Source organism: Danaus plexippus, assembly GCF_018135715.1.
Source record: "Danaus plexippus chromosome 3 unlocalized genomic scaffold, MEX_DaPlex mxdp_25, whole genome shotgun sequence".
NCBI lineage: Eukaryota > Metazoa > Arthropoda > Insecta > Lepidoptera > Nymphalidae > Danaus > Danaus plexippus.
The window spans coordinates 74658-98726 of NW_026869844.1; the positions used below are offsets into that span (position 1 = coordinate 74658).

General features: G+C 34.4%; 3 protein-coding genes across 4 annotated transcripts; 2 read left to right on the forward strand and 1 right to left on the reverse strand.

Annotated features, from left to right (window-relative positions):
* The first annotated feature begins 62 nt into the window (after nt 1-62).
* Nucleotides 63-4689, forward strand: LOC116767748 (COP9 signalosome complex subunit 6). The gene is made up of 6 exons (XM_061526767.1): nt 63-465; nt 920-1051; nt 1745-1896; nt 2083-2248; nt 3742-3935; nt 4164-4689. Exons 1-6 carry the CDS (start codon nt 222-224, stop codon nt 4302-4304), a joined length of 1029 nt encoding a protein of 342 aa, XP_061382751.1. The 5' UTR covers nt 63-221; the 3' UTR covers nt 4305-4689.
* Nucleotides 4690-7319: 2630 nt separating this feature from the next.
* Nucleotides 7320-20470, reverse strand: LOC116779507 (uncharacterized). 2 transcript variants are annotated; one of them, XM_032673821.2, is made up of 18 exons: nt 20313-20470; nt 19693-19945; nt 16191-16322; nt 15800-15996; nt 14443-14584; nt 14270-14363; nt 13675-13854; nt 13258-13422; nt 12990-13155; nt 12399-12545; nt 11773-11988; nt 11425-11659; nt 11216-11353; nt 11021-11140; nt 10582-10765; nt 9869-10117; nt 8843-9031; nt 7320-8685 (listed from the first exon to the last, which is right to left on the reverse strand). In XM_032673821.2, exons 3-18 carry the CDS (start codon nt 16319-16321, stop codon nt 8515-8517), a joined length of 2724 nt encoding a protein of 907 aa, XP_032529712.2. In that variant the 5' UTR covers nt 16322; nt 19693-19945; nt 20313-20470; the 3' UTR covers nt 7320-8514. The 2 variants fall into 2 exon arrangements, with proteins under 2 accessions (XP_032529712.2, XP_032529740.2); XM_032673849.2 differs by lacking the exon at nt 9869-10117.
* On the forward strand, nt 16806-18405 carry LOC116779518 (GTP:AMP phosphotransferase AK3, mitochondrial). Its single transcript, XM_032673863.2, has one exon. It carries the CDS (start codon nt 17171-17173, stop codon nt 17828-17830), a length of 660 nt encoding a protein of 219 aa, XP_032529754.1. The 5' UTR covers nt 16806-17170; the 3' UTR covers nt 17831-18405.
* Nucleotides 20471-24069: the final 3599 nt, after the last annotated feature.

A 24069-nucleotide genomic window follows, 5' to 3' on the forward strand; every position in this document is an offset into this window, starting at 1 on the left:
CTAATACCAAAGATTATACGTAAAAGTCACTGTGACATTTCATTATGATCACTGACAATTAACTAAAGAAAGGTAGGTACAGTTTTGTTACTGACTGCTGACTGCTGAGATTTAAACTGTCAATGTGTTAAATAAAAACAAAACTCTATTCTTCTCTAACCACTGATACCAAGAGTTAATATAGGACAAATAGTAATTTATAAGCATTTACATTTCAAGTTATGTCGAGTGCTGACAGAATCGATTTTGAAATGGAGGTAGAAGTTGAGAGTGCCTCGTCGGGGCCTCCGGTGGATTTGCCTAATCCAACCTCCCCGGCTCCTCCACCCTCGAGCAGTGCAAAGTGCGTCGTAGTAACAACAGCCACATCTGGCTCAGTTACAGTGTCTCTTCATCCTCTGGTCATAATGAATGTTTCTGAACATTGGACCCGTTTACGTGCTCAGGAGGGATCACCCCAGACTGGTAAATAATATTGTCGTTGTTATCTCTAACCATATATTCTTAAATATGAACACATCCATTGTAAATAGTTATGATAATATTATTAAGGAACCATATCCTTGAAAAAGCATTTTCTTCTGCTTTACCTGCTCACACTTTAAAGGGTAGGATTAACTTTATGTTTTTCAAGTAAGCTATTAAAAAGTATATAAAATATGAGAATGTAAAATGGTGTTTCTATTGATGTTTAAGTTATAAACTTAATGCCCTGTAACTTTTTCACACAAAGTCAAATTGATATTCAAACTCAAACCTCAAAGTTACTAAAAAGATTTTTTTTTTGTAAACCAAAATTTGATATATAGTTCAGATGAGGTTTTGAGCTTTTGACATTAATTCATATAACTGCTGACTTTTTTTGTGAATTTTTTAAGGAAAATATAAATGTATGTAAACCCCTTATTACTTCTTTTAGTTATAGGAGCTCTAATAGGCAAACAAAAAGGACGGAATATAGAAGTAATGAATTCGTTTGAACTTGTCTTCAGTGTTATAGATGGAGACATTATTATAGATAGAGATTATTACAATTTAAAAGAAGAACAATGTGAGTACCTTACAATATTATATTACAATGCTTTAAAAACCAAACAACCCAGATACAGTGTTATAAAACCATCACCCTTCAAATTGATGTCAACTTATAATAGAAAAAATTCTGTTTATTTTTTTATCTCATAAATTAATACCTAATAATAACTTCTGTTGTATCAAAGATAGCAATAATAGTGCATTCTGCTTGTTATTTAAAATTGTTATGCTTTTGTAAGGGATTAATTTATCTATTTAAAACCATGGGTGGCATCAGTAGGGTGTCATGTATTATATAGTGCATGAACCGAAACAGGCTATCCAAGTCATTGCTGTCAAATTCAACTGAATAATTTGATCATTTGACAGTATGGACCATTAAAAAACTACTTGAAACGGTTTTGTTTGACATCACATGCTTTTTTCATTCCCACAGAGAACCTAAACATTTGGACCATTCTAAGATAGCCTCAAAAGATGTGTCATTAATACAACTGGGAATGTATATACTGTCATATATGACAGTAAACTATGTCTAGGAACATGCAATACTTTGGATAAAACGCTTTTGTTTCTTATTTTTAGAGAATTTTTTAAATTATGAGACAACAGCGGAAACTCAATTGCGGTCCTATTACTATTTAAGATTATTATTTTTAGTTGAATATTTTTACGGTCATATTAAAAATGATTATAATTTATATAACAGTTAAGCAAGTATTCTCGGATATGGACTTCCTTGGATGGTACACAACAGGCGAGGTACCCACTGAAAGGGATATTGCTGTTCATCGTCAGATCTGTGACATCAATGAATGTCCAGTCATGTTGATGTTAAACCCGGCAGGGCGGAAGGGTGATGTGTGTGATATTATATATAATAATATATACACAATTTTTATTAATTAAATTACTTCCCACATATGAATATTTATGGCCTAAAACATGGATTTGTTACTGAATTGAGTTAAATTTACACTTTTTACATATAAGTCTAAGATAGTCAACTAATAGAATTTATTTATTGCTCTTTTTCCTCTGTTACAGCAATTACCAGTAGTTTTATATGAATCGGTGATAGATGTTGTGAATGGACATGCTACTATGCTCCTCGCACCACTCACATACACTTTGGCTGCTGAGGAAGCTGAAAGGATCGGAGTGGATCATGTAGCGAGGGTGTCATCTGGTGAAGCGGCTCTAAATAGTTTAGGTATAAATAGAATTATTTCCAAATACTTTTTTTCATACCAAATTTTAAATAACAATTATAAGTGTATCTGTTTGTTATTGGGTGTGGTTTACACTTAACTCTTTAAGTATAGGGTTTTCCATTAAGGGCGCTTGATCTTTGAAATGCAAAAAAAAATACATGTAGGAAAGATATTTGCGAAATTTTTTTTTTATTTGGAAGGTCTATCGACCCCATTATGTATGGAATATGACATCATTCAAATGACCGCCACGGCTTCGGTTGGTGGCGCGCACACGAAAGGTCCAATTTTCGATGACTCTGGCGCACAAATCGGGCTGTATTTGATCGATGGCGTGGCGTATGTTGACTTTGAGGGCATCGGTGGTTTGCGGCTTGTTGGCATAGACCTGCGACTTAAGAAAACCCCACAAGAAAAAGTCCAGCGGGGACAAATCGCACGATCTCGGTGGCCAGTTCACGTCGCCTCCGCGCGAGATGACCATGTCCAGAAATTGCTCGTGCAGAACTTCCATCGTAGCGTGTGCTGTGTGGCACGTAGCGCCGTCCTGTTGAAACCACATGTTGTCCAGATCCATATTCTCGATTTCAGGCCGTTAAAAGAAGTTGGTTATCATCGACCGGTATCGCTCACCATTGACGGTGACGGCCACACCATTATCGTTTTCGAAAAAATACGGACCAATCACGCCTCCGGCCCAAAAATCCGCACCAAACAGTCACTTTCTGCGGGTGCATTGCCACTTGGTGAACCTCGTGTGGATTGGTCTCGTCCCAAATACGGCAATTTTGCTTGTTGACATAGTCATTCATCCAAAAATGCGCCTCGTCGCTGAAGATGATTTTTTTGCCAAAATCGGCGTCAACTTCCAACTGCTCTAATGCCCAGTCAGCGAACACACGGCGCTGTCTATGGTCATTAACCTTGAGCTCTTGGGTCAGCTGGATCTTGTACGGGTGCAGGCTCAAGTCACAACGCAAAATTCGCCAAGTTGTCGTCTGCGAAAGGCCGAGTTCCTGTGCGCGATGCGGAATTGACTGCCGCGGATTTTCGAGGAGACTGTCGCGCACAGCGGCGATATTCTCGGCAGATCTCGCGTTACGTTGACGCACGGGAACCGGCTGATTGTTAACTGACCCGGTTGACTCGAATTTGTCCACCAATCGACGGATAGTCGACTCGGCAGGACGATCATCATATATAAAAATCTATAACAATGTTCTGCTGAGATTAATCCTAAAGATATCTTTAATATGACAGTAATACAGTTAATTTCTAAGTCGTAATAATTTGAGAATTATGCAGTGAATTCTTAAGCCATCAATAGTTTTTCAGTAAACCAGCAAATTCCCGAGTCATTAACAGAGTAACAATAATGTAGTAAATTCCATAGTGAGTCGGGCAAATTGTATGGATATCACAAATGGAACCGTTTACAAATTTCTTCTCTAAATACAGCCATCTTCAGCTTGATGTTTAAATTCTATTTCAGTTGCGGAACACCTAACAGCTCAACGGTCGGCCATCAAGATGTTGGTGTCCCGTGTGCGTGCTGTTCTGGCCACTGTACGTGCGGTCCGAGACGGAGCCCTGCCGCCGCGGCCCGCTCTGCTACGTGAGGCCCGCGCTCTCGCCAACAGATTGCCGCTTCTTACTTCACAGCAGTTCCGAACACACTTTTATAACGTACGTACAAATATAGAAATGATTTTATTGGCATAATCTGTCAGAGATTTAAAAGAATATTATATTCGGTACAGATAATTCAGTTTCAGTATCACTATTTTTTTTTTTTAAGAATTATCTCATTTTAAATGTCAAAGTTGCCATTCTTCAACCTTTGTTATAAAAAATGACTGGGGAGAATTTAAAAAACGAACACTAGCACACTAATAAAATCTCGCTTTCTTACAGCAATGTAACGACGTGGCGCTTATGACTTACTTGGGTACAATCACTAAAGGCTGCAACGCTATCAATCAGCTGGTCAACAGATTTAATATATTGTACGACAGGCAAGGCATGGGCCGACGTATGCGGGGACTATTCTTTTAGGGAGGACGATAATATTAGATATTAGATTATTAAGAATCCATAGCATATATGACATTTAAAAAAAATACTACACCTTTTTTGTCAAAAATAAATAAATAAATAAAAGCTTTATCTATATAGTGAATGAAGCAATAAATCATAGTCTATGGATTTGTTTGTGGTAAAGCGAAATCTGTGCTGCACATGCATAATATGTTGGCTCCGTATTTTTTTCTATCTGTGGTACATGAAACAGATATCAAATATTATATCCATACCCAAAAGAATTGCAAAATCTCAGCAAATTGTTTTTGTGAATTTTATTCCACATTGGTTATTTAGTGTCATTTGAAAAACACATTTATCGACTGATTAACTTGAGTTTCAATTAAAATTTTGTATAAGATGTCTTTTTATTTATTATTTGTTACTTCGTAAAACCTCTTCGTATTTGTCGAAACTGGTCAGTCGTTAATTCACTGTTGATCAATTTCTTTATTCCTCTATATAAAAAAAAATACGAAATTCTAAAGTTACATAAATATAATTATCATAAATTTAAAAAAATCCTTGTAAGTCGAAGGCTGTTCAAAAAATAAAAAATTAATATGGAAGTTTACGTACAGTACTCGATACATTTACAGATATTCAACAGTTCATAGGAATTGTTACAGTCTGGTTAAAACTCACAATAACTTAGAGTTTAAACATGAAGATTAAATTAATATTATTACCGTGAATGTGAAGTAGTTTCTTAAATCATGCCATTTGACTAGTAGACTCTGAATTGGAACCAATAAATCTATCCGTAAAAAGTCTGTGGGAAAGTCCCTTTAGCAAACGGTTATTGTAATCTTTGCATAAAAGGAACAGTTCCCTGGATTAAAATAAATATATAAATAAAATCAGAAAGAAAAGAAAATTGAATTATTTTATGTGGATAAACAAAGAAAATTGTTCATATATAGGGTTTTCCATTAAGGGCGCTTGATCGTGCAGAACTTCCATCGTAGCGTGTGCTGTGTGGCACGTAGCGCCGTCCTGTTGAAACCACATGTTGTCCAGATCCATATTCTCGATTTCAGGCCAAAAGAAGTTGGTTATCATCGACCGGTATCGCTCACCATTGACGGTGACGGCCACACCATTATCGTTTTCGAAAAAATACGGACCAATCACGCCTCCGGCCCAAAATCCGCACCAAACAGTCACTTTCTGCGGGTGCATTGCCACTTGGTGAACCTCGTGTGGATTGGTCTCGTCCCAAATACGGCAATTTTGCTTGTTGACATAGCCATTCATCCAAAAATGCGCCTCGTCGCTGAAGATGATTTTTTTGCCAAAATCGGCGTCAACTTCCAACTGCTCTAATGCCCAGTCAGCGAACACACGGCGCTGTCTATGGTCATTAACCTTGAGCTCTTGGGTCAGCTGGATCTTGTACGGGTGCAGGCTCAAGTCACAACGCAAAATTCGCCAAGTTGTCGTCTGCGAAAGGCCGAGTTCCTGTGCGCGACGCGGAATTGACTGCCGCGGGTTTTCGAGGACACTGTCGCGCACAGCGGCGATATTCTCGGCAGATCTCGCGTTACGTTGACGCACGGGAACCGGCTGATTGTTAACTGACCCGGTTGACTCGAATTTGTCCACCAATCGACGGATAGTCGACTCGGCAGGACGATCATCGCGACCGTAAAACGGGCGAAGTGCGCGGAACGTTGCTCGAACTGAAGACCCATTTTCATAAAACAATTTTATGATTTGCACGTGCTGCTCGACACTGTAACCTGCCATGGTGGTTTGGGAGGACGGAATGAATATAACACACTGCATTTGACAGCTGTCACTCAAACAACATGGCCGCAATCAGCTGTCAAAGTTCAAGCGTCCCTATTGGAAAACCCCTTATAACTTATAACGCTGTAGGAATTTGTTTCTTGCATATCTACGAACACAGAGGTGTTCATGTGGTGAGAAAAACTAAAGTCAATATTATATTATATAGAAGATGAGACAACTTAATTCATAATGTAGACGAAACATATAATTTAAATGAAACTAACACACAGGTTTAATGTCATGTTGTCGAGGGTAGTATGCTTGCTGTGTAGTGTTTAAGAAGATTAAAAAGTTGTGAATCATTTATACAATCATCTTTTGTATCACAAGAACAAGGTCATCTTGTTGCATTCAAACATTATTACACGTAATTCGATGCCAACAATACTTTTTTTTACGTTGGAAAAATTCACCTCTGCGTACCACCCAGCCATGTATAGGTATGTTCCGATGACCGGGACATTTATGTGGCGCTCCCGACAATAATATAAGATGACCAAGTATGCCTGCCGAACTACCTGCCAAACTTAACCATTGGTGACCTTAATCGCTACAGCAAGACATAACGGAATCGCTTTTGCGTTCACCACTTTGCTCCGGCGGAATTACTTCCCGTAGCTGGATGTCCCAAGAAACGAAAACGTCCATACAATGTAGTTCTTAATTGATAGAAGTTCTGGAGGATCCCACGGGACCTACAGCTGGGAGATGAGGCGACGGGCGTACTTTTTCCTGTTTCTTCCTAGCCTTCCTGGAGGAGGAGTAGACGAGGACTAGACAATGGAGTAGACGAGGCTGACTCTGTCTCCCGCCCGTTGGGCTACAGTGACTTCCTTAGCGGCAACCACTTGCTCGCATAAGGAGGTCACTGCAACCCAACTCCTCTCGCTGCCGACGACCTCTCTTATCATGGAAGCGAGAAGTTTCTGTTCACCATGTTCGTCACCCTGAGCGCTGGCGGATCCGTGTAGGGCATTCCCCCAGGATGTGTCGCGTCGAGTCCATGCCCTGTTAGTGCCTGCACAAGATCGAAGGTCAGTGTGTGTTCCGTATCGCCGAATGATCTATCGATGGAAAAATTAGCGAATCGCCCCCACTGTCATCTGACAATTATTTTTTTTAGCACAATCATTTTTGTTCTTATCCATAAGTCCAGGTAGAGAAAAACGCGGAAAAAACTAGCAATAAAAGTCAATATAGTGACATCATAATATATTTATAGATATCATAATTTGATTATTTTAGTTAATTACACAAAATTAACAAACTTTTGGACACATTGAGATTCATGCTATGGAAGACCTTTTGAGATGTCCTGTATTTATTGATTGTTAATGAATATAGCGTGTTAGTGAACCTACAGCTTTATTTAAGAAAAACGTGGCCTATTTACATGTGACGATAGCTTACATTTTTTTATATTGTTTTTTTCAGTTTCTCAACGGTTGTAAAGTTATGTGTACATACAATAAATGTCACTATCTGAACGCTTACGTATTAAAATGTTTTATTAATAGCATTTTTTTACAAGATCATTTTATTAAACAACGTCATAAAAATCCTACAATATAAATAGAAACACACAATTGTACCGATACTTTGTACAAAAATATTCAATTAAATTCTCCCATTAATTTATTGCTTTTAAGCGTCTCATTTAATTCTACAAATTTCGTAAACAGTATAAGTAATCCACAGCTGCCATGATCACATCCTATTTATTATTTTTGAATAAATACTAAAATTAAGTTCATTATTATTATTAAGACACCATCTCCGGCTGACGTTTCAAGCTCAGCCCGTTTTTCAAATTATTCTCCCAAATTCTTCAGTTATTAATTTTTTTTTTATTATGTGGGCGCCCGCAAATCAATCAGCCAGGACATTTAAGTTGTAATCATCAGTATCTTAGATATCTTTACGAGTAACCTAGTGTCGTAATTTGTGACTTTGTAAACGTTCTGATTATTATTATATTAGAATGAAATATTGAAATTTGAAATGAAATAAATGCATCGAAACATGTATTGAGCTTTGTAAATAATATATATTACAATGGTATGCTATTTTTTATAAAGGTTAATTTATTAAATATTTCTAATGTACATTCGCTTGTTTTCATATTAAACTGTTTCTGTATATAATTATTCACATGTTCTATACATATGTAATCTTTACGTAGATATTAGATTATTTTAAGTTCGTTTAGAACTATGACTCCGATATAATAATAAATGTTTTTCTTTCAAATTATATTATTTAGGGTAGAGTTAAAGGCATGCAAAGTACATAGATTATGTTATTTTTTTAATTATTTGCCCTTTCAAGTTGAGAGTCCGGCTAAAGTGTATATAATAGTGTTGGGAAGTGAACTTTTGTAATGTTTGAAATTTTAATAATCGTCGGCGGTTTTCTCGATCCCGATCAGTTCATCGAAGAGTGAATGATTGTTCGGTATGACGTGTGGTTCGTGTAGGGTCTGACGGGCGAACTTTAACACGGCTCTTGCTAATTGTCCCACTGTCCACTTCCTGTCAGTGAGCACACGGACCAGTGTGTCCAGCTGTAAAAATAAAAATTAACATTCATAGAAATTAATTAAGTTATTAACAAAAAAAAAGGCTAAAGTCTAAGGTAACAATTATTGAATATAACTCATTTTACTTGTTATTTTAGAAGATCTATAACTTCGTGATGAAATAAATATTCCATTCAAATACCTTAAATAATTTTTCATTTCCGAAAGTGTAATAAAATAATGCCGGTACTCCCGCCACGCTGGCCGCTAGCCATTGCAGCAGCAGCTTCAACTGAGGGTGACCTCGCTGACGTCTTCCGCAGCCCCAATTACCGGTAGCTACGGGACGACACGACCCGCCTGATACAATCTTATACGCTAGTTGGTTTAGCTGTAATTAAAATGAATTATCATATATAATATATCGTACAATGATCCCGTTTATAATATCTTGTTTAAAGTGTTATACTTTTCGCATTTTTTTTTGATTCGCTTAAAAAAAAAAAGGTCTAGGTGCCAATTGAGTGAAGCGATGTCAGCGTTTCGGTACCGATTTTTTTAAATATGGTTTCCATTTTCCGGCCCTAAAAATTAAATTAGATGTCCGATCTCAATTCATTTTGGATAAAATCCACCCGAGATAACTGGGCCATCACAAAAAAAAACTCGACTCCATCATTCGGTTGGAAAGATCATCTCCGTGGATGAATGACTTGAGTTGCCAGTATAGAATTCCTCTCACTTTGCTCGCTTCACTCAATAAAATGATCCGAATAAAATAAAAAACGTTCTATCGTTTTGAATGGATATTAAAGCTTGTTTTCTGGTAACACCAGATGATAACAAGCTACTAAAATAAAGATTTGGCCAAAACCATAGAAAATCATCTACACACACATATATATATATACACATAGATAATATGCCTATGAATAGATAAAAATTTAGCCGGACTTTCTATTGCAATCAGAAAATTTCAGTCAGTAGCAATAAGTGATCCATTCATGAAAGTTACGAGAAAATAATAGTTAAATATTAAGTTATAATTAATTAGCCACATTCGTGTTCTATTCCCTTTAGCAAGACATTTTATCGGTTCTCTCAGTGCAGTCAAGCCCTTAGCCATTCCAAACGAACTGAAAGCCAGTGTCTTCAGTGTAATGTTAGTATAGTATTAGTAGTAGTTTGAGGTTTTATTTAAAAGTTATCAGCTGTCAACGCGTCTGACCTTTGGTTTCTTAATTTTTATCGTCACCGGCTCACATTCGACAGTTTCTTCAATGGTTTCAACTATCATATTTACTACCCAATTAAGTTTTTTCTTTCTCACGTCCGGATTTGACAGTTGTGTTGAACAAGTCTCAGTGGACGAGCCCAGGGACTTCGTCCTACCCTCGCTCAAATTATCGTCTTTATCGCTTCGCACTAGTTCATTCTCTAATATATCTTCTAGTATCGATTCTTTTACTTTACGTTTCTGTCAAAATATATTATACTGTGAGTTTATAGTTTAATCTATATTAATAAATTGTTATATGATTTATTTGACATTTTAGAGAAAAAACGTTTGTGAATTAGTAACATTGGGTACAAAGACGTTATTTTAGTTGGTTTAACACAAAATTAATCCGAAATTTTGTTCGTATCTCGTCTTAAAATTAATAATTTCAAATTTAAAGAAGTATCGTATTGTGATACAATAGACTCTATAATATTAAAGCAGTTAACTTTCTATTTGTTACAGTTGAGTTGCAATATAACGTTATTAGTACCGCCCTATTTAAACTGTTATATAAGTGTCATATCATTCTTTTATCTATATTATAAAGCAATAAAATTTCATCAGACACACATAAATATAGTAATAAAAGTATTAAAAACCAAAAATAATGACTCGAGTATGTACAACGTGAGCGATGTGTGGTCATTAATGTAGCATACCAAATGCGCGGCGAGTCTGTGCCGATGTTTAGCGAGTTCCAAGGATAACGACCTGGCGGCGTGCGCGAGGCGGCGCGGGGGCGCGCGCTCGCGGACGTCGCGCCCGTACAGCTCGCAAGCGTCGGCGCACGTCCCGCTAGCCATGGACTCGCTCAGGGTGCGCTTTAGTAACGATCCTGCGAATCTGTTCCACAAAATATTGATATAACACATGGGACTTGCTGCATATTATTGAGTCCCATATCTTTGACATAAATATTAACTTCAAGCTTTCTGAACGGTTTTCACTTGTAATACAGTTGATTTCTATATACTTTCACTAGATGGCGTTGTTAATGATGATCATTTTATTGGGACATTACATGACCGATGGATTTTGTACGGGCCGAATTAAAACGTAGAAAAACGATTGTTTTTATGTTTCCCCTATAAGATTAACCTTATTACTGCCAGATCTCGGGGGTCCAATTCCTTGGTTTTGTTTTCGTTGTTATCATTTTGTAATATCGGGTCGTTCAGCCACTGGTTGAACTGTTCGTAGACTTCCTCAAGCTCCGAACTGTAAATGTAAATAAATAATTATAAAAAGTCGTAGAGCTAAATTGGAAACATCGTTTTATCAATGATTACTTACGAATATTCCGTACTGAAACTGTATTTCGAGCTATTCCCAGTTTCTTTCCTAGACAGAAGTCGCTTGGGGGGCTCGTTCCCATTCTCTACTGTTTCTTTCTCCGTCAGCACGAAACCAACGGAACCACCTCGTTTTACTCTGGAGTAGAAGAAAAAAATTTATGAAACTCGAATGACCAGAAAATTCTACCAAATTTCTATAATACTAACCTTATGTCGTTATCGTTAACCTCAGCACCAGAAATGCTGATACCGACAGCGTAACTGGAACTATCAGTAGACCAGTCTCCAGTGGTGCTGGTCGTGCAAGACGTCTCAGCTTCCCTGCGAAGAGCCTCCCGAAGTCTATCAGCGAAACTCATCCGTCTCTCCTCTGTCGATAGATCTTTTGAGTATTGGAATGAATTCGGACGCGCGCTTTCACCCCTACCCTCATCCTCGCTGCCTGTATTTTATGTTTCCAAATCACAATCCAGGACATAGTTTTAAAAAACACTTAGTATGATTATTATAACAGTACTGTTTCGTACATATAAAATATGTACAAGGAATAATTACCGTAATCGAAGCTATCGTTAGCGCTGTGGTACTCGTCGTCGCTGGAGTTACAGCTGGAGTATAAGCTGTCTTCCTGCTGGAGATCCTCGTGGCCGGAGGATCTCGTCACCGGAAGACATTCCCCGGATGAACCCAGAACTATGAAACGCCCGCGGCGATTGTTCAATGTGCCCGCGTCAGGGGACAGCCAGCATTTGCGTTTCTGTAGTTCCATGCCTGTCAATTTTAATCAATTTGATTGTCTAATTTTTACAAGAAATTACTTACATTTGTATAATAAATGTGGACTCTTTACGAATCTTTCATTTTAAGGATTTATTGGACGATTGTATGAAGGTTAAGTTTTTGTTTCATTAATATGCGAATTGATTGGGACACAATACCTTTAAAACTTCGTCGTTTTGAGGAATTTTCCTCCATACGTATTTGATATTTTAACTCAAGTATTTATCTTAAAATTACTTAAATGACGGAAGCATAATTCTATAAAATGTTAGGATATAAAACAATAAGTATATTTTGGCACTGCAACGGCTATAATTATGTTAAGTTAGTTCTATATTTGGCTTTCAGAATCATTATACAAATTTGAGTTCAAATCAAAAGTCTATATTAAAGGCACTTACTAGGGTCATTTAGGTTAAGCGATGCCACGTTATAGTTCTGAGGTGAAGGGCTTCTGCTGTTTATGCTGTTGATGGTGCTCGAAGACGATGCCTGTTTTATCATGACAGTCGTTTCAACTTCTGGTGGAGTCTGATTAAAGGATTCTCCTGTAACAAAAACGCTCCATAATCTAAAATTTAAAGACAAAATTTATTTATTTATTTATTTCGGTAATCCAACAGTGCTATAATATAATTATAACACTATAAAATATAATTAAACAATACTAAGTCCAATACAGGATTACACAGATACAGTAAAAGTATAAATATAAACGAAACGTGAGAATTAATTAAGTGTGCGAATGTGTGTGTGTGAGTGTGTGCGTGTGTGGGTCTGTGAATGAATTTGTGTGTTTTAATAATAAATTAACTAATTAAATAAGTTAAGACAAACATACAGTTTAAAAATTATTTATAGGTTATAAACCTTTAGACAGTGAATTTTTTTCATGAGAATCACAATTATTTAACTGGAAGGGATTCATTGTTATCACTTAGTAAAATCTTTAAATCACATAGTATAATGCGAACGATAAATAACAATAGTACCTATAGGCGAAAGTCGTCTCTCAGCCTTCTGATTCTCTTGACTTTTCGTTGGCGACTGCTGGAATGCTAAAAGACACTTGTTCAGTTCTCGCAGCACATTGTCTTCTTCCCACTGGCCAAGAGGCAAAGCGCTGTAATCCTCGGCGTCCATCAGACATATTGTCACCTGATGTTCGGAGAAGTTAAAAAATTACATTAATTATGAGGTGTTAATGTGAATAAACTATGATTCATTGGGAGTTAGTCTTTGAGATCTTATTAATTTTACCGTTTTCGGTTTCTCTAGGAATTCAATGTGGTTCTTTTGTCGCTGGTCACTTATTCTGCTGAACATCCTGACTCCTTCCACTTTCAATACCTCATTATCTTCGAGTGCCTCCACAGAGAGCATGGCCGGCAAAAGTTCGGGCATCATAAACATTGTGAGTGATTCCTGAAAATTATCTTTATTAAATAATGTTACAATATTGTTATGAAAGATTTACAAAGAATCAATTATTTAAAAAAAACTATTTTGTTCGGAAGAAGTCTGTTTTAGAAACCTGCATTCTTTAGGTAAGTAATTACGTGCAAAAATACGTAAGCATAACAAAATAAGTTCAAAGCTTGTGAGCTCTTTTGAAGACTTCATTATTATAGGTAGACGAATTTATGATCATATTAAATTAATAATAGAACTGGCTACCTGTGACTCTCCATCTATGAGCACGTCACCACCAATCCTGCTGGAGGCGAAGCACACTCTCAGAGCGTCATCACTCTCGCAGCGCTCCGGCCGACCCTCGTGGCGGATAAGTAATTTACACAAAGGCAACGTGCATTCCAGCCAGTCTTCAATGGTTAGCCACTGCTTTGAAGACATTATCTAAACAACGTTTTAGTAATAACTATATTTTAAGCACAATTCCATTTTTCACTTATGTTTATTACTGCTTAATTTCGATGAACATCACCGAAATCGTTCAGGTATATAAAGATACAGATAATATAAATGAAAATTGTAAGTACTATTTAAAACTATATAGTTCAAAATAAAATTCTGTTTGCAGATTGCATTGCTTATTATTGTCCGTATTAATTGCATCGCATAGATTTTATCAAGTTTACAAATAGGGGAAAAATTGATATCGTGCCAAATGTACGCTGTTAGCTTTTAGTTAAACCAAATCCTAACCGATAAAACGTATAAGTAATTTTTGGCTAATGATAATTCATATACTTTACACTATCTCCCTATCACATGCAATCGATAAATTAGATAAAATGTTATCAGCTATTACCTGTCTACTTAACTTAATAGATCCTTCATTGCTATTTTTGTCCAACCATTCAAAGTAATGCAGTAAGCTTTTTAATTTATTCCTTTGCGATTTTCTGAAAATTTTATTAAACGTTACTCCGAATGTAACTCATGAGGTTAAAATAATTCATACATTATATTTTTATTCCGTACCTATGTAGATTTTTAAAAAAATGCGTAAAATTGAAGTCTTGCAATGTGGGATGTGTTTTGAGCGTACGTTTTGGAAAAGTAGAAAAAAATGCGTGAGCAACCAACGAAGACAGGAAATTATAATCCAGTTCAGTTGAATCGCCTGAAAAGAATAAATAATGAAAGATATTCTTATTTTTCTCCTTCTAATTTCTGTAAGAAATGTAAACGAAAAGAAAATATGTAACATTAAACTTGTGAAGTAATGTATGGATATTTGCCATTCTTTCACGCAAATGTCACCGCCCAGATTCTGACGGTCAATTACAGTAATGTAAATACAACTTGACGAAAAATTTAATGCACATAGTTTGATATAACCATAATTAATTACAGAGTTGTTTAACTTATAAAACAATAAATGACTGGAATCTGACAACAAACGGGATATCATTTATTATTACTGATAAAGTGATTGTTTTACCTAAAAACTGTGTGTTACAAAACAGTTCTAAAGCTTAGTTGTTGTTGGACCTAGCTAACGCTATACCAAACGTAGATATGAATGATACGCAACCCTTTATTTACAGACGCATAGTGTAAGCAAAAATTTTTTACCAAAATATTATTAATACTCTAAGACTTTAAGTTAAACTTCCGGTGAGAAAGTGTAAATATTATACAGGTTTGAAACAGGCTTTTAGTTAGTCTAATTCATCGACTTATGCTCGTGATGAATATCTTTGATTGAGTTTTATGGTCACCAGATATGTAGGTACACTATAGTTCGTCACTTTTTATATAAAGATGTCATTTTATACTTGGAGACTATGGCGAAATTTAAAAAAGGACTCCCCCAACAAAATTTCAACAGGGACTCCCCCAAGAGCAAACTACGGCCCCATTGTTGAATGAATAGTATTTATTAATCCTATTTATTCTCATTTGAAAGAGAGTCAAGCATGCTACAAAAGCAAGCCTGTAAGGAAAATAATAAAAGGAAATTTATTTAACTATTTGTCTGTCTGCAACTCACGATGTCTAGACTGTAGACACCGTTTGATACAGTGGCTGTCATAAATCTTGTACATATACTCCCTACTACTATACGTAGACGTTTTGAGAGATCATAATAGTCGGTAACAAATCTATAGTCCCCTATACTCGTACTGGACAGTGTAATTAATAAAATATAAAATTTTCTTCATTGTGAGTAATCTTTTCAGTGTTAAAATGTGTTTTCACGAGGATTTTTTTGATATCATGGAACAAAATTCTAACTGTATTATTTCTAGGCAAAAGTAAATAAGTTGCGAATGTCATAAATTGTGATCTATTAGAATTTAGTGTAATTATATTACAAATTTTATATGCTTACTTTGTTGTTGCAAACTAAAAACAAGCCCCTTCGGTGGACGCCATCGTTTAAGATGTATGGCCTTATTCACCATTATACGTATTGTATTATCGAGAAAATTTCTTCTTTCCTCTCCAGAAAATTCTTCGTCCAAGAATTGTTCTAATCCTTTCATGAGCTCTGGATCCTTTACGTCATCGTCTGGATCTATTCCTATACTGTAATAAGGATAGCGCTTGTTTTTTTACAAAATTTTTAACACAAAATGTTTTTATTTCATGGACTTTAAAAGAAGTAGGTAGATATTATATAAATAATACAATGTTGCTTGATTTATTCCTTTATTACTGTTAATAGTTTTAAGATTATATTGACTAATAATAATAACATTATGATGTCGTTACATACTTACTTGCACATATCATGAATTTTTAACATGCTAGCCGTTAACTTCGCTGGAGACGATGCTACGAGAAGATGTTTTAGGTGGCGTTGTACAGACGTCCACCATGGCAAATCACAGGGCAGCATAACGAGAGCCATCCTACGATATAAAGATTATTTTTATTTAATGGCTAAATTAGATATAAAAACTTTTTTTTATATTGGATTACTAAATTTTAATCAAATTTATTAAAATATGGCAAAAAAAAATTATTACCAGAAGGAAAACAAGCCTTTTCAAAATATAAAATAAAAGAGCCTTTCATCTTCACTTTATTATGTTTAAATGTAATTGTTTGTTAAAATAAATTATTTATATTTGATGCAAATTACAATTGCCTAATGTAAAATTAACTTTTTTATCTAATATCATTATTTTAGAAGGTACACCATATTATAATGTTGTTATAATTATTTTCAATAAATTACCAAAACAGAAACTTTTCAAATAAATATAACAGAAACTTTCAAAAATATCTCACTAAACTAACGTCAACGATGAATGTCGCACAGAGATAATTTTAACTTCGAACGCTCCCATTGCGGATTGACATTTAAAGTCACTATTCTTACATCATTTTATTGGCAGTTTATAATTGATTTGTATTTTCGATTGAAATTTGTTTACATTTTAAAATTTACAACGTTTTCAATTTGAACTGTCTACTGAAGTATTTTGATATAATTCTATACATTTACAGAAGATTTTCTTTTTATAATTTACGGTTTATACGTTTCAAGTTACTATTCGGATTTATCAATAGGGACACTGATAAGGTAATTTTTAATTATTTTTATCAGAGTGACGTATATTTTATTTGGGACGTTATATTATTAAGAGTCGTTCAGTTTATTAGTTGGGACGCAAGGCCAAATAAGATAGCAGTGCAATATTAGCTCGTCGTATCAAAGTACAAGATTCAAAGGTCAACAGTCGATTGACTTAAAATGACTATACGGAAACCAAAACTATTGAAAACACTGATATTAGGCGCTCCCGCATCAGGGAAAGGTACAATATCATCCCGAATAGTAAAGAAGTACCAGGCTGATCATGTGTCCAGTGGAGATAAATTGAGGGATCACATAGAAAAGAAAACTGAATTAGGACTGGAGGTTAAGAAATACCTCAATGAAGGCCAACTGGTACCAGATAATGTCATGATCAAGTTTATGATCACCGAATTAAAGAAAGTTGAAGATAAACCTTGGCTTCTAGATGGATTCCCACGGACCATATCACAAGCCGAGGCCCTGTGGAAAGTGCAACCGGTTGATGTAGTGCTGAACCTCAATGTGCCATTTGATGTCATCATAGATAGGGTTAAAAATCGCTGGGTTCATTTGCCTTCAGGGAGGGTGTATAATATAGGTTTTAATACACCAAAGGTCTTGGGGAAAGATGATGTTACCGGTGAAGATCTATTCCAACGGCCCGATGATAAACCGGAGGCAGTAAAAAAAAGACTTGAGATATATGAAAGTGTTACACGACCTGTAATTAATTTTTATAAAGAAAAAGGTATATTGAAAGAATTTGAAGGACGCACATCAGATGAAATCTGGCCTCAAGTAACAGCATATTTGGACCCGATATTTCAAAATTGAGATACATTACTCAACCAAGATGCGCACAGTATTAAGTTGAAATGTAGTATAAAGAAAAATTACCAAAAAAAGGTCTTCCATTGCAATGAATTTATCCAAGTACTTATGAAGAATATATAAATAAAAATATTTTGATACAATAATGTTGTCTATATTTTATAGTAAAAGTAAACTGCACAAGGAAACATTAATGTATCATATATCTCTAGTCATGATGAAAAAATTATATATATTGGTCCTTTGCAGCTACTTAAGGATATAAAAAAATTCTACATCCACAAGCTGGTTTTAACATTTTAAATAATTAATTACATATGTATGCCATTTAAGGGCAATTAATTAATAGTTAATTAGTGCCTTATCGTTTTTTACATTTATAAGGACTATTATTAAGATAGTATTGTTTAATAAAGTGTTGGTTATGGATTAGTTCATTTAGCACAAACTCTGTAAATTTAATCTATAAGATTTTCTATTGCCACAGATTATATATTTTGTAGACTTGTTATTATATATATGTTTTACTTTGTGCCAAAAAGTTGTTGTTTGTTTTAATAAAAGTACTGCAGATTAAATGTTTCTTTTATTGAGTCACCTTACAAAGTTCCTATTAAAGTGGCGTAATTATAATTTAGTCACTGAAAATGAAATAATTTTTTGCTTACAATGTCAACTATTAAGAGATATATATTTTTTGTTATTGCATAAGGAATAAAATTTAAGAAGTTAAATTTAAATGAATAAAACTCGCGACAATCTTAGATCTCATTATGTAAATTTAAGAAGTTTTTTTTTTCATTGCTATGGCTTCATTTAAACTGAACAAGTTGTTTTTTTAATGCTATGCCTAGGTTGTTTCTACTGACTTCTTAAAATTTCTTTTTTTATGGCTTCATTCGCACTTGATTCGTGGAATATTTTGCCAGCGTCACTTAAAGCTTCTGTCGTGTCAAAATCCGTCACCTCTAACAGAATGTCAAATGGTCTATCAGATATCAGTTTTGTTTTTTATTAATTTTGCAAGGTATATAAAGAGTTTGAAATATATGGCAGTTTCGTTGATATCCCAAATATTATGTGTAGACGATAGTTCGGTTATATTTCATTGTTTTAATAAAAGCTATGTTTACAATTAGTTCTGTGTAAGTTAATCTTATGTTTAAATTGATTTCATTTGTTTTTTTTTAGGTTAAAAATTTATATTATTTATATTACCAACAAATCAACTTTTTATTAATGAAAAATCGCGCTGGTCTAGTATTTACTCTTGTTATATATCTGTGCATATATTAAAATGTATTTTATTTTGTTGTGTTTAACAAAAAAAATCAATAATTTTACTGCGTATTGTATTAAATTCGTCTATTGATTAAGACACCTATGAAACTAGACAATAAGCCACGTTAACGCGTTTTAATATAATTGTATTTATTATCAACTAGCTAGCTACTTATTGCGGCTTCGTAAGCTTTAAAATAGAGAAGTTTCGATTTTTTCTGAATTTGAAAACGATTATTTTTAAAACATTAACTGTCTGATAGTAAATGCCGATAAAACCTTTAAGACTATTCTATAGTACAGATAAAAATAAGTATTCAAAATCAATCATATACATACGTATTTTATTTTTAAACTACAAACTGTATTGGTATAAATACATATATATCTATATATATATTGGTTTATAGACAATGGATTTAAATTATCCACTAAAGATTCAACTGGTGTATTGGAAAAAATTAAGTATCATTGGCCTACATTGTAAGTATGTCAAAATATATAAATCCGCAATAAGTGTCACACTTAAATATAATATTTGTCTTTAATATATATATACATAAATGATCTAGTTGGTTACTTACTTTGAACGTTTGCTTTATAATGTGATCTCAATAACTGCAGTCACAGTAGCATCGAAGTTTGCCGCTTCGCGACTATCGATGTTTTTTTCGCACTTTTCTCATTGTCCACAAAAATTTTAAACAATATTATTTCGTATATATAATATTGGTTTCCTATAGACAGAAATAGTGTGCGTAGTGAAAACGATTGCCGGTTGCGGGAGACGCGAGCGCGCGAACCCCGACTATTTTTAGCAGCTTTCGTGCATTGGCGCTGAAATTAGATTGTAAATAAAAATCATGGGTTAACTGAAGTCGTATTTCTCGTTGGAAGTATCTATGGTTCTATGGCCATCTTCTATTTATCACCGTCGCTGGTGACAGACTTCCTCAAAATTAGCTTCGTATTTTTTGTGTTTTATTTAAAAAATATACTAAAATAAGTTAAAAAGTTATTAAATATAACATTTTTGCCATTAAATTGTCCGTTTTTCAAATAACAGATACATATAAATTTTATAAACCATCAAACATATTTACTACTCTATTTATTTAATCGACTTATATAGGATTTTCGGTCGTAGCGAGCGTAAATCTGACTATTTAAAACGTTAACGACAACTCAATATAAAATTACTTACAGTATTAAAATTTCTACCACTACAGATTTGTAACTGTATCTCAATAACACATTACAGTACCTACAACCGTTATAATCTTGCAAGGCTGCATAAAGTTTGTAGGTTAAATGCTCGGCGTTCATATAGGAACGTGGATACGCGACGTGCGTTTAATCCGACGGTTCGGTTCTGACTGACGCTACTTTCACTGGGGTGCTGGGTACCGAGGGTTGTCGCACCCTCCACCCGAGTGACGTCATCAGCGTCGCGTCACGACCTACGACGCCGTACGAGCTCGGTACCTCATCCCCGCGAACGTGAAATGCCATGGAACCTTTAGCATTACGTAAAATTAAATGTATATATGCAGCTACGTCAGCGGAGACGTCATTTGAAGAATAATAATTAAAGTAAATTACAAGTTAATATCTTTTAACGTATCCTTTATGTCTCCATAAAACACGGTGCTTTATTTCAATAAAGAATCTTACAATCAATAAAAAATAGTATGTAAGAATGCCCTCGAAAGTAATAATAGAATGTTATGTATATACAGAAGGCTATATATAGACTTTAACTTTTCCAAATTGTAGCTGCGGTACAGGAGACTGCTACGACATTAAGCGCGCATGCGTGAGTTCACACAGGCACGTGTGCTTGTGGTATAGAAGCCATATAACACAGACGTATACAAATAACTTGAAAACTCCTCGGAACTCCTGATATCCTGGTAATTGTACCGCCCGTGGAAAATTGTTGCCGCCCTATACAGCGCCTTTGGGCGGGCTAGGGCGGAGCGGATCGGACTTAGTTTTACAATTTACACTGCGGAAATTTACAAGGAAATGTTGTGCTTAAGATATGTACACGTAGTGTTATAGATATTATTGTGTGAGATTTTGTTGATTATACTATTTATCTATATATTTAAAGATATTTATGTACTTATGTATATATTTCGAAAAATGTATTTTTTTATATCAAACAGCATAATTCATTCATTTACAACCAATATATTTTCTAATAGTACCGTAATGCGATTAACTATTTCTGGACTACAAATCTATTTAAGTGAAACCTCTTGAAAATATTGAAAGCCTTTGAATATTTTTACCGTCACATAGCAAGAAACCCTAGTAATAGCTCCGCATGACCACTGCCAGTGCCTTAAGTACAATTCTTAGTTTAGTTTTCAATACTTCTTTAACTAATTTCGTATTTACAAAAGAAATTAATTATATAATAAAGTCATGAAAATGCGAAATTTATCCAAGTTATAAATAAAACATTAAACTCCTTACAAATCTGTTTGGAAGAGTCTAGACTTAAAGACATTCGCAATTCATCTAGAATAGAATGTTTTTTTATAGTAAATCAATTTCACTATAGTAACAATTACAAAATGTAGTTGTTGTAAAGTATAGTTTTATAATAACTAGTAATTCCTAATATGAGAGCGTTCAAACAAACAAACCTTGCAGCTTTATAATATTAGTATAGATGTAGTTTACTAGTATAGGTTTTAAAAATTGTTTTAAGTATTTTAAGTTATTGTTGTTATACTATTATATGATCCAGAATATGTCCGCATTTGTGATATATCTTAAAAATATAAGTGAAACTAATTTCCTTTATTTAGTAACTAATTATTTTAAGTAAAAATTAAAAAAAAAAGATATTCATTCTTCTTTTGCTTTTTCTCTGAAGTGACATTTAAGTTTCTGTATTATACAATTTTAATCTAATATTATTATCAAAAGTAAGTTATATTATGTTTTTGTTGAGGTTTTTATTTATTTTATTATAAATAAATCTTCAAATTGCTATAATATTGCTATTAGCCAAGTCTTTAACAGTAGCTACCCACAATACGTTGAAGTGAACGAACTTATAATAACTTGTAAGTTATAGTTGTAACCATAGCTGAGATGACGTGCTATGTGACGTCATTCTAAATTCAAAATGGCGAATTTCTAAACATGACCAATTAATTATATTTTACGAATATTAGTGAAAGAATTGTTTTTTATTGAATTCAAATTAGGTTTTCTGTGAATTGATTAGTTGTATCGAAAGACATCACGTGAGACTAAAATATAATTTTCCTAAACTAATACAATATGTGGGTGTCTTATTTTACTGTATACTATATTAAAATCGTCTTAAAAGATAGTCATATACATGTATAATCACATCACGTAGTATTACAATGTTTCACATCTACAAACGAGTATTTCAACGAGATTTCAGTGTGCGTCATTTTCCCTACTTAAATTATTTTGCCGTCTCGTCTGCTGGTGGCAGGGTATATATTCTTTCGTTCATGTCACCCTGGTACAATCGACCTCTGAAGCAGCCTTGTCACCCCTACTGAGAGTAATCTTAAAGGTCAAGCTTAAATGCCAAAGGTTCAGAATTAGTGCTTTCTTGTGACGAATACAATTTATGGTTCGGCCTGTTTTTTTTTATATTTTAAGAATAAAGGTAAATAAATATCGCAACACAAACATAATATGAATAAAATAGCTAAGAAAAAAAATTATAATAATAATAAATAAAATTGAAATTACTATTCGTGTTTGATTTTTTAAATTTAAATGAAGGAATAAAAATTACTTTAATAAGTTTAATATAGGACAATAAGTAAGCGTTTCTTTGATTTTGCAATTATATTTGGTATTATTTAATTAGCCTTTCGTTAAACTTCTTGCCTGAAATTACCCCTAAGAGGCACGTGTCCCTTGTGTGCCATTGTCTGTTCGTGACCCCTTGTACCAGGACACCATGAACACAAAGGGATCCGAATTCACAATTCACCCTTACGCAATATGCTAATATGAAATTTTGGGAATGTACTTTAAAGCGGTGTCTGCTGTAGCAAATTAATAATTTTTTTTTTTGCGAACGCACCTTTTTTTAACCAACAGTCGTGTTTATATTTCGGCAACAAAAATAAGTAACTTCATACAATTTTCCGATTAAGCTTGAACGATATGTATAATTATTCCTTAACTCCTTACCAATGATTAATAAAATTTATCGAGCTGAGCATTAGAAAATTTGCTCTCTATCTTCTCACTACTACGATATATGTTCTACCTTATACTTATGTGTGTCGTTCGCTACCCTCACCCTTCCACCCCATGATAGTGGAGCGCACTATTTCCACCTATTCGCCATTCTGTTATCCTATTATGTTACACTAGCTTACGCGGGCTGACGGCGCCCGACGCCGGGGCTTAGCGTCGTTGTGCTCCTGACATTTTATGTTACCCTGGTACATTCGTAGTTAGGGTGTTACGTCACCATGAAAATCAAAACTCGTAGCGCTACGAAGGTTCGGCCGGCGTAGCTCGTACGTAGCATGATATCTACGTATTCGCTACAAGGAACTTAACGAAATAAAAAAAGATTGGCATTAAAAATAACTGTCAGTTACTACTACTATATTTGAAAATAGCGCCTTATTTAACAGAAGTTTTATTAAAATAATTTAGCATTGAATTTGTGAGATGAAATTTATTAAATGAGATCAGAGACTTTCGCGAGTTTTATTCATTTAAATGAAACTAATATATTTCGGATATACTACGCGGATTTTATAATTTTAAAACTATATAATCCCGACGTTTCGGTTACTTTTCAGCAACCGTGATCACGGGCTGACGAGATGTTTTAAAATAATAAAATCCGCGTAGTATATCCGAAATATGTTAGTTTCATTTAAATGAAATTTATTCCTTCGTTTTCTTTTGTTTAATCAAAACTGACGAATCGT

What these genes read in the sequence shown, in the direction of transcription:
- LOC116767748 (XM_061526767.1), top strand. Translation starts at nt 222, where the DNA reads ATGTCGAGTGCTGACAGAATCGATTTTGAAATGGAGGTAGAAGTTGAG. An exon ending in CAATTTAAAAGAAGAACAAT is followed by an intron (nt 1,052 to 1,744) that starts GTGAGTACCTTA and finishes TTTATATAACAG; the next exon opens with TTAAGCAAGTATTCTCGGAT. An exon ending in CGGCAGGGCGGAAGGGTGAT is followed by an intron (nt 1,897 to 2,082) that starts GTGTGTGATATT and finishes CCTCTGTTACAG; the next exon opens with CAATTACCAGTAGTTTTATA.
- LOC116779507 (XM_032673821.2), bottom strand. Translation starts at nt 16,321, where the DNA reads ATGGCTCTCGTTATGCTGCCCTGTGATTTGCCATGGTGGACGTCTGTA. An exon ending in ACAGACTCGCCGCGCATTTG is followed by an intron (nt 10,118 to 10,581) that starts GTATGCTACATT and finishes ATATTTTGACAG; the next exon opens with AAACGTAAAGTAAAAGAATC. An exon ending in TAAAAATTAAGAAACCAAAG is followed by an intron (nt 9,032 to 9,868) that starts GTCAGACGCGTT and finishes TTTTAATTACAG; the next exon opens with CTAAACCAACTAGCGTATAA.
- LOC116779518 (XM_032673863.2), top strand. Translation starts at nt 17,171, where the DNA reads ATGACTATACGGAAACCAAAACTATTGAAAACACTGATATTAGGCGCT.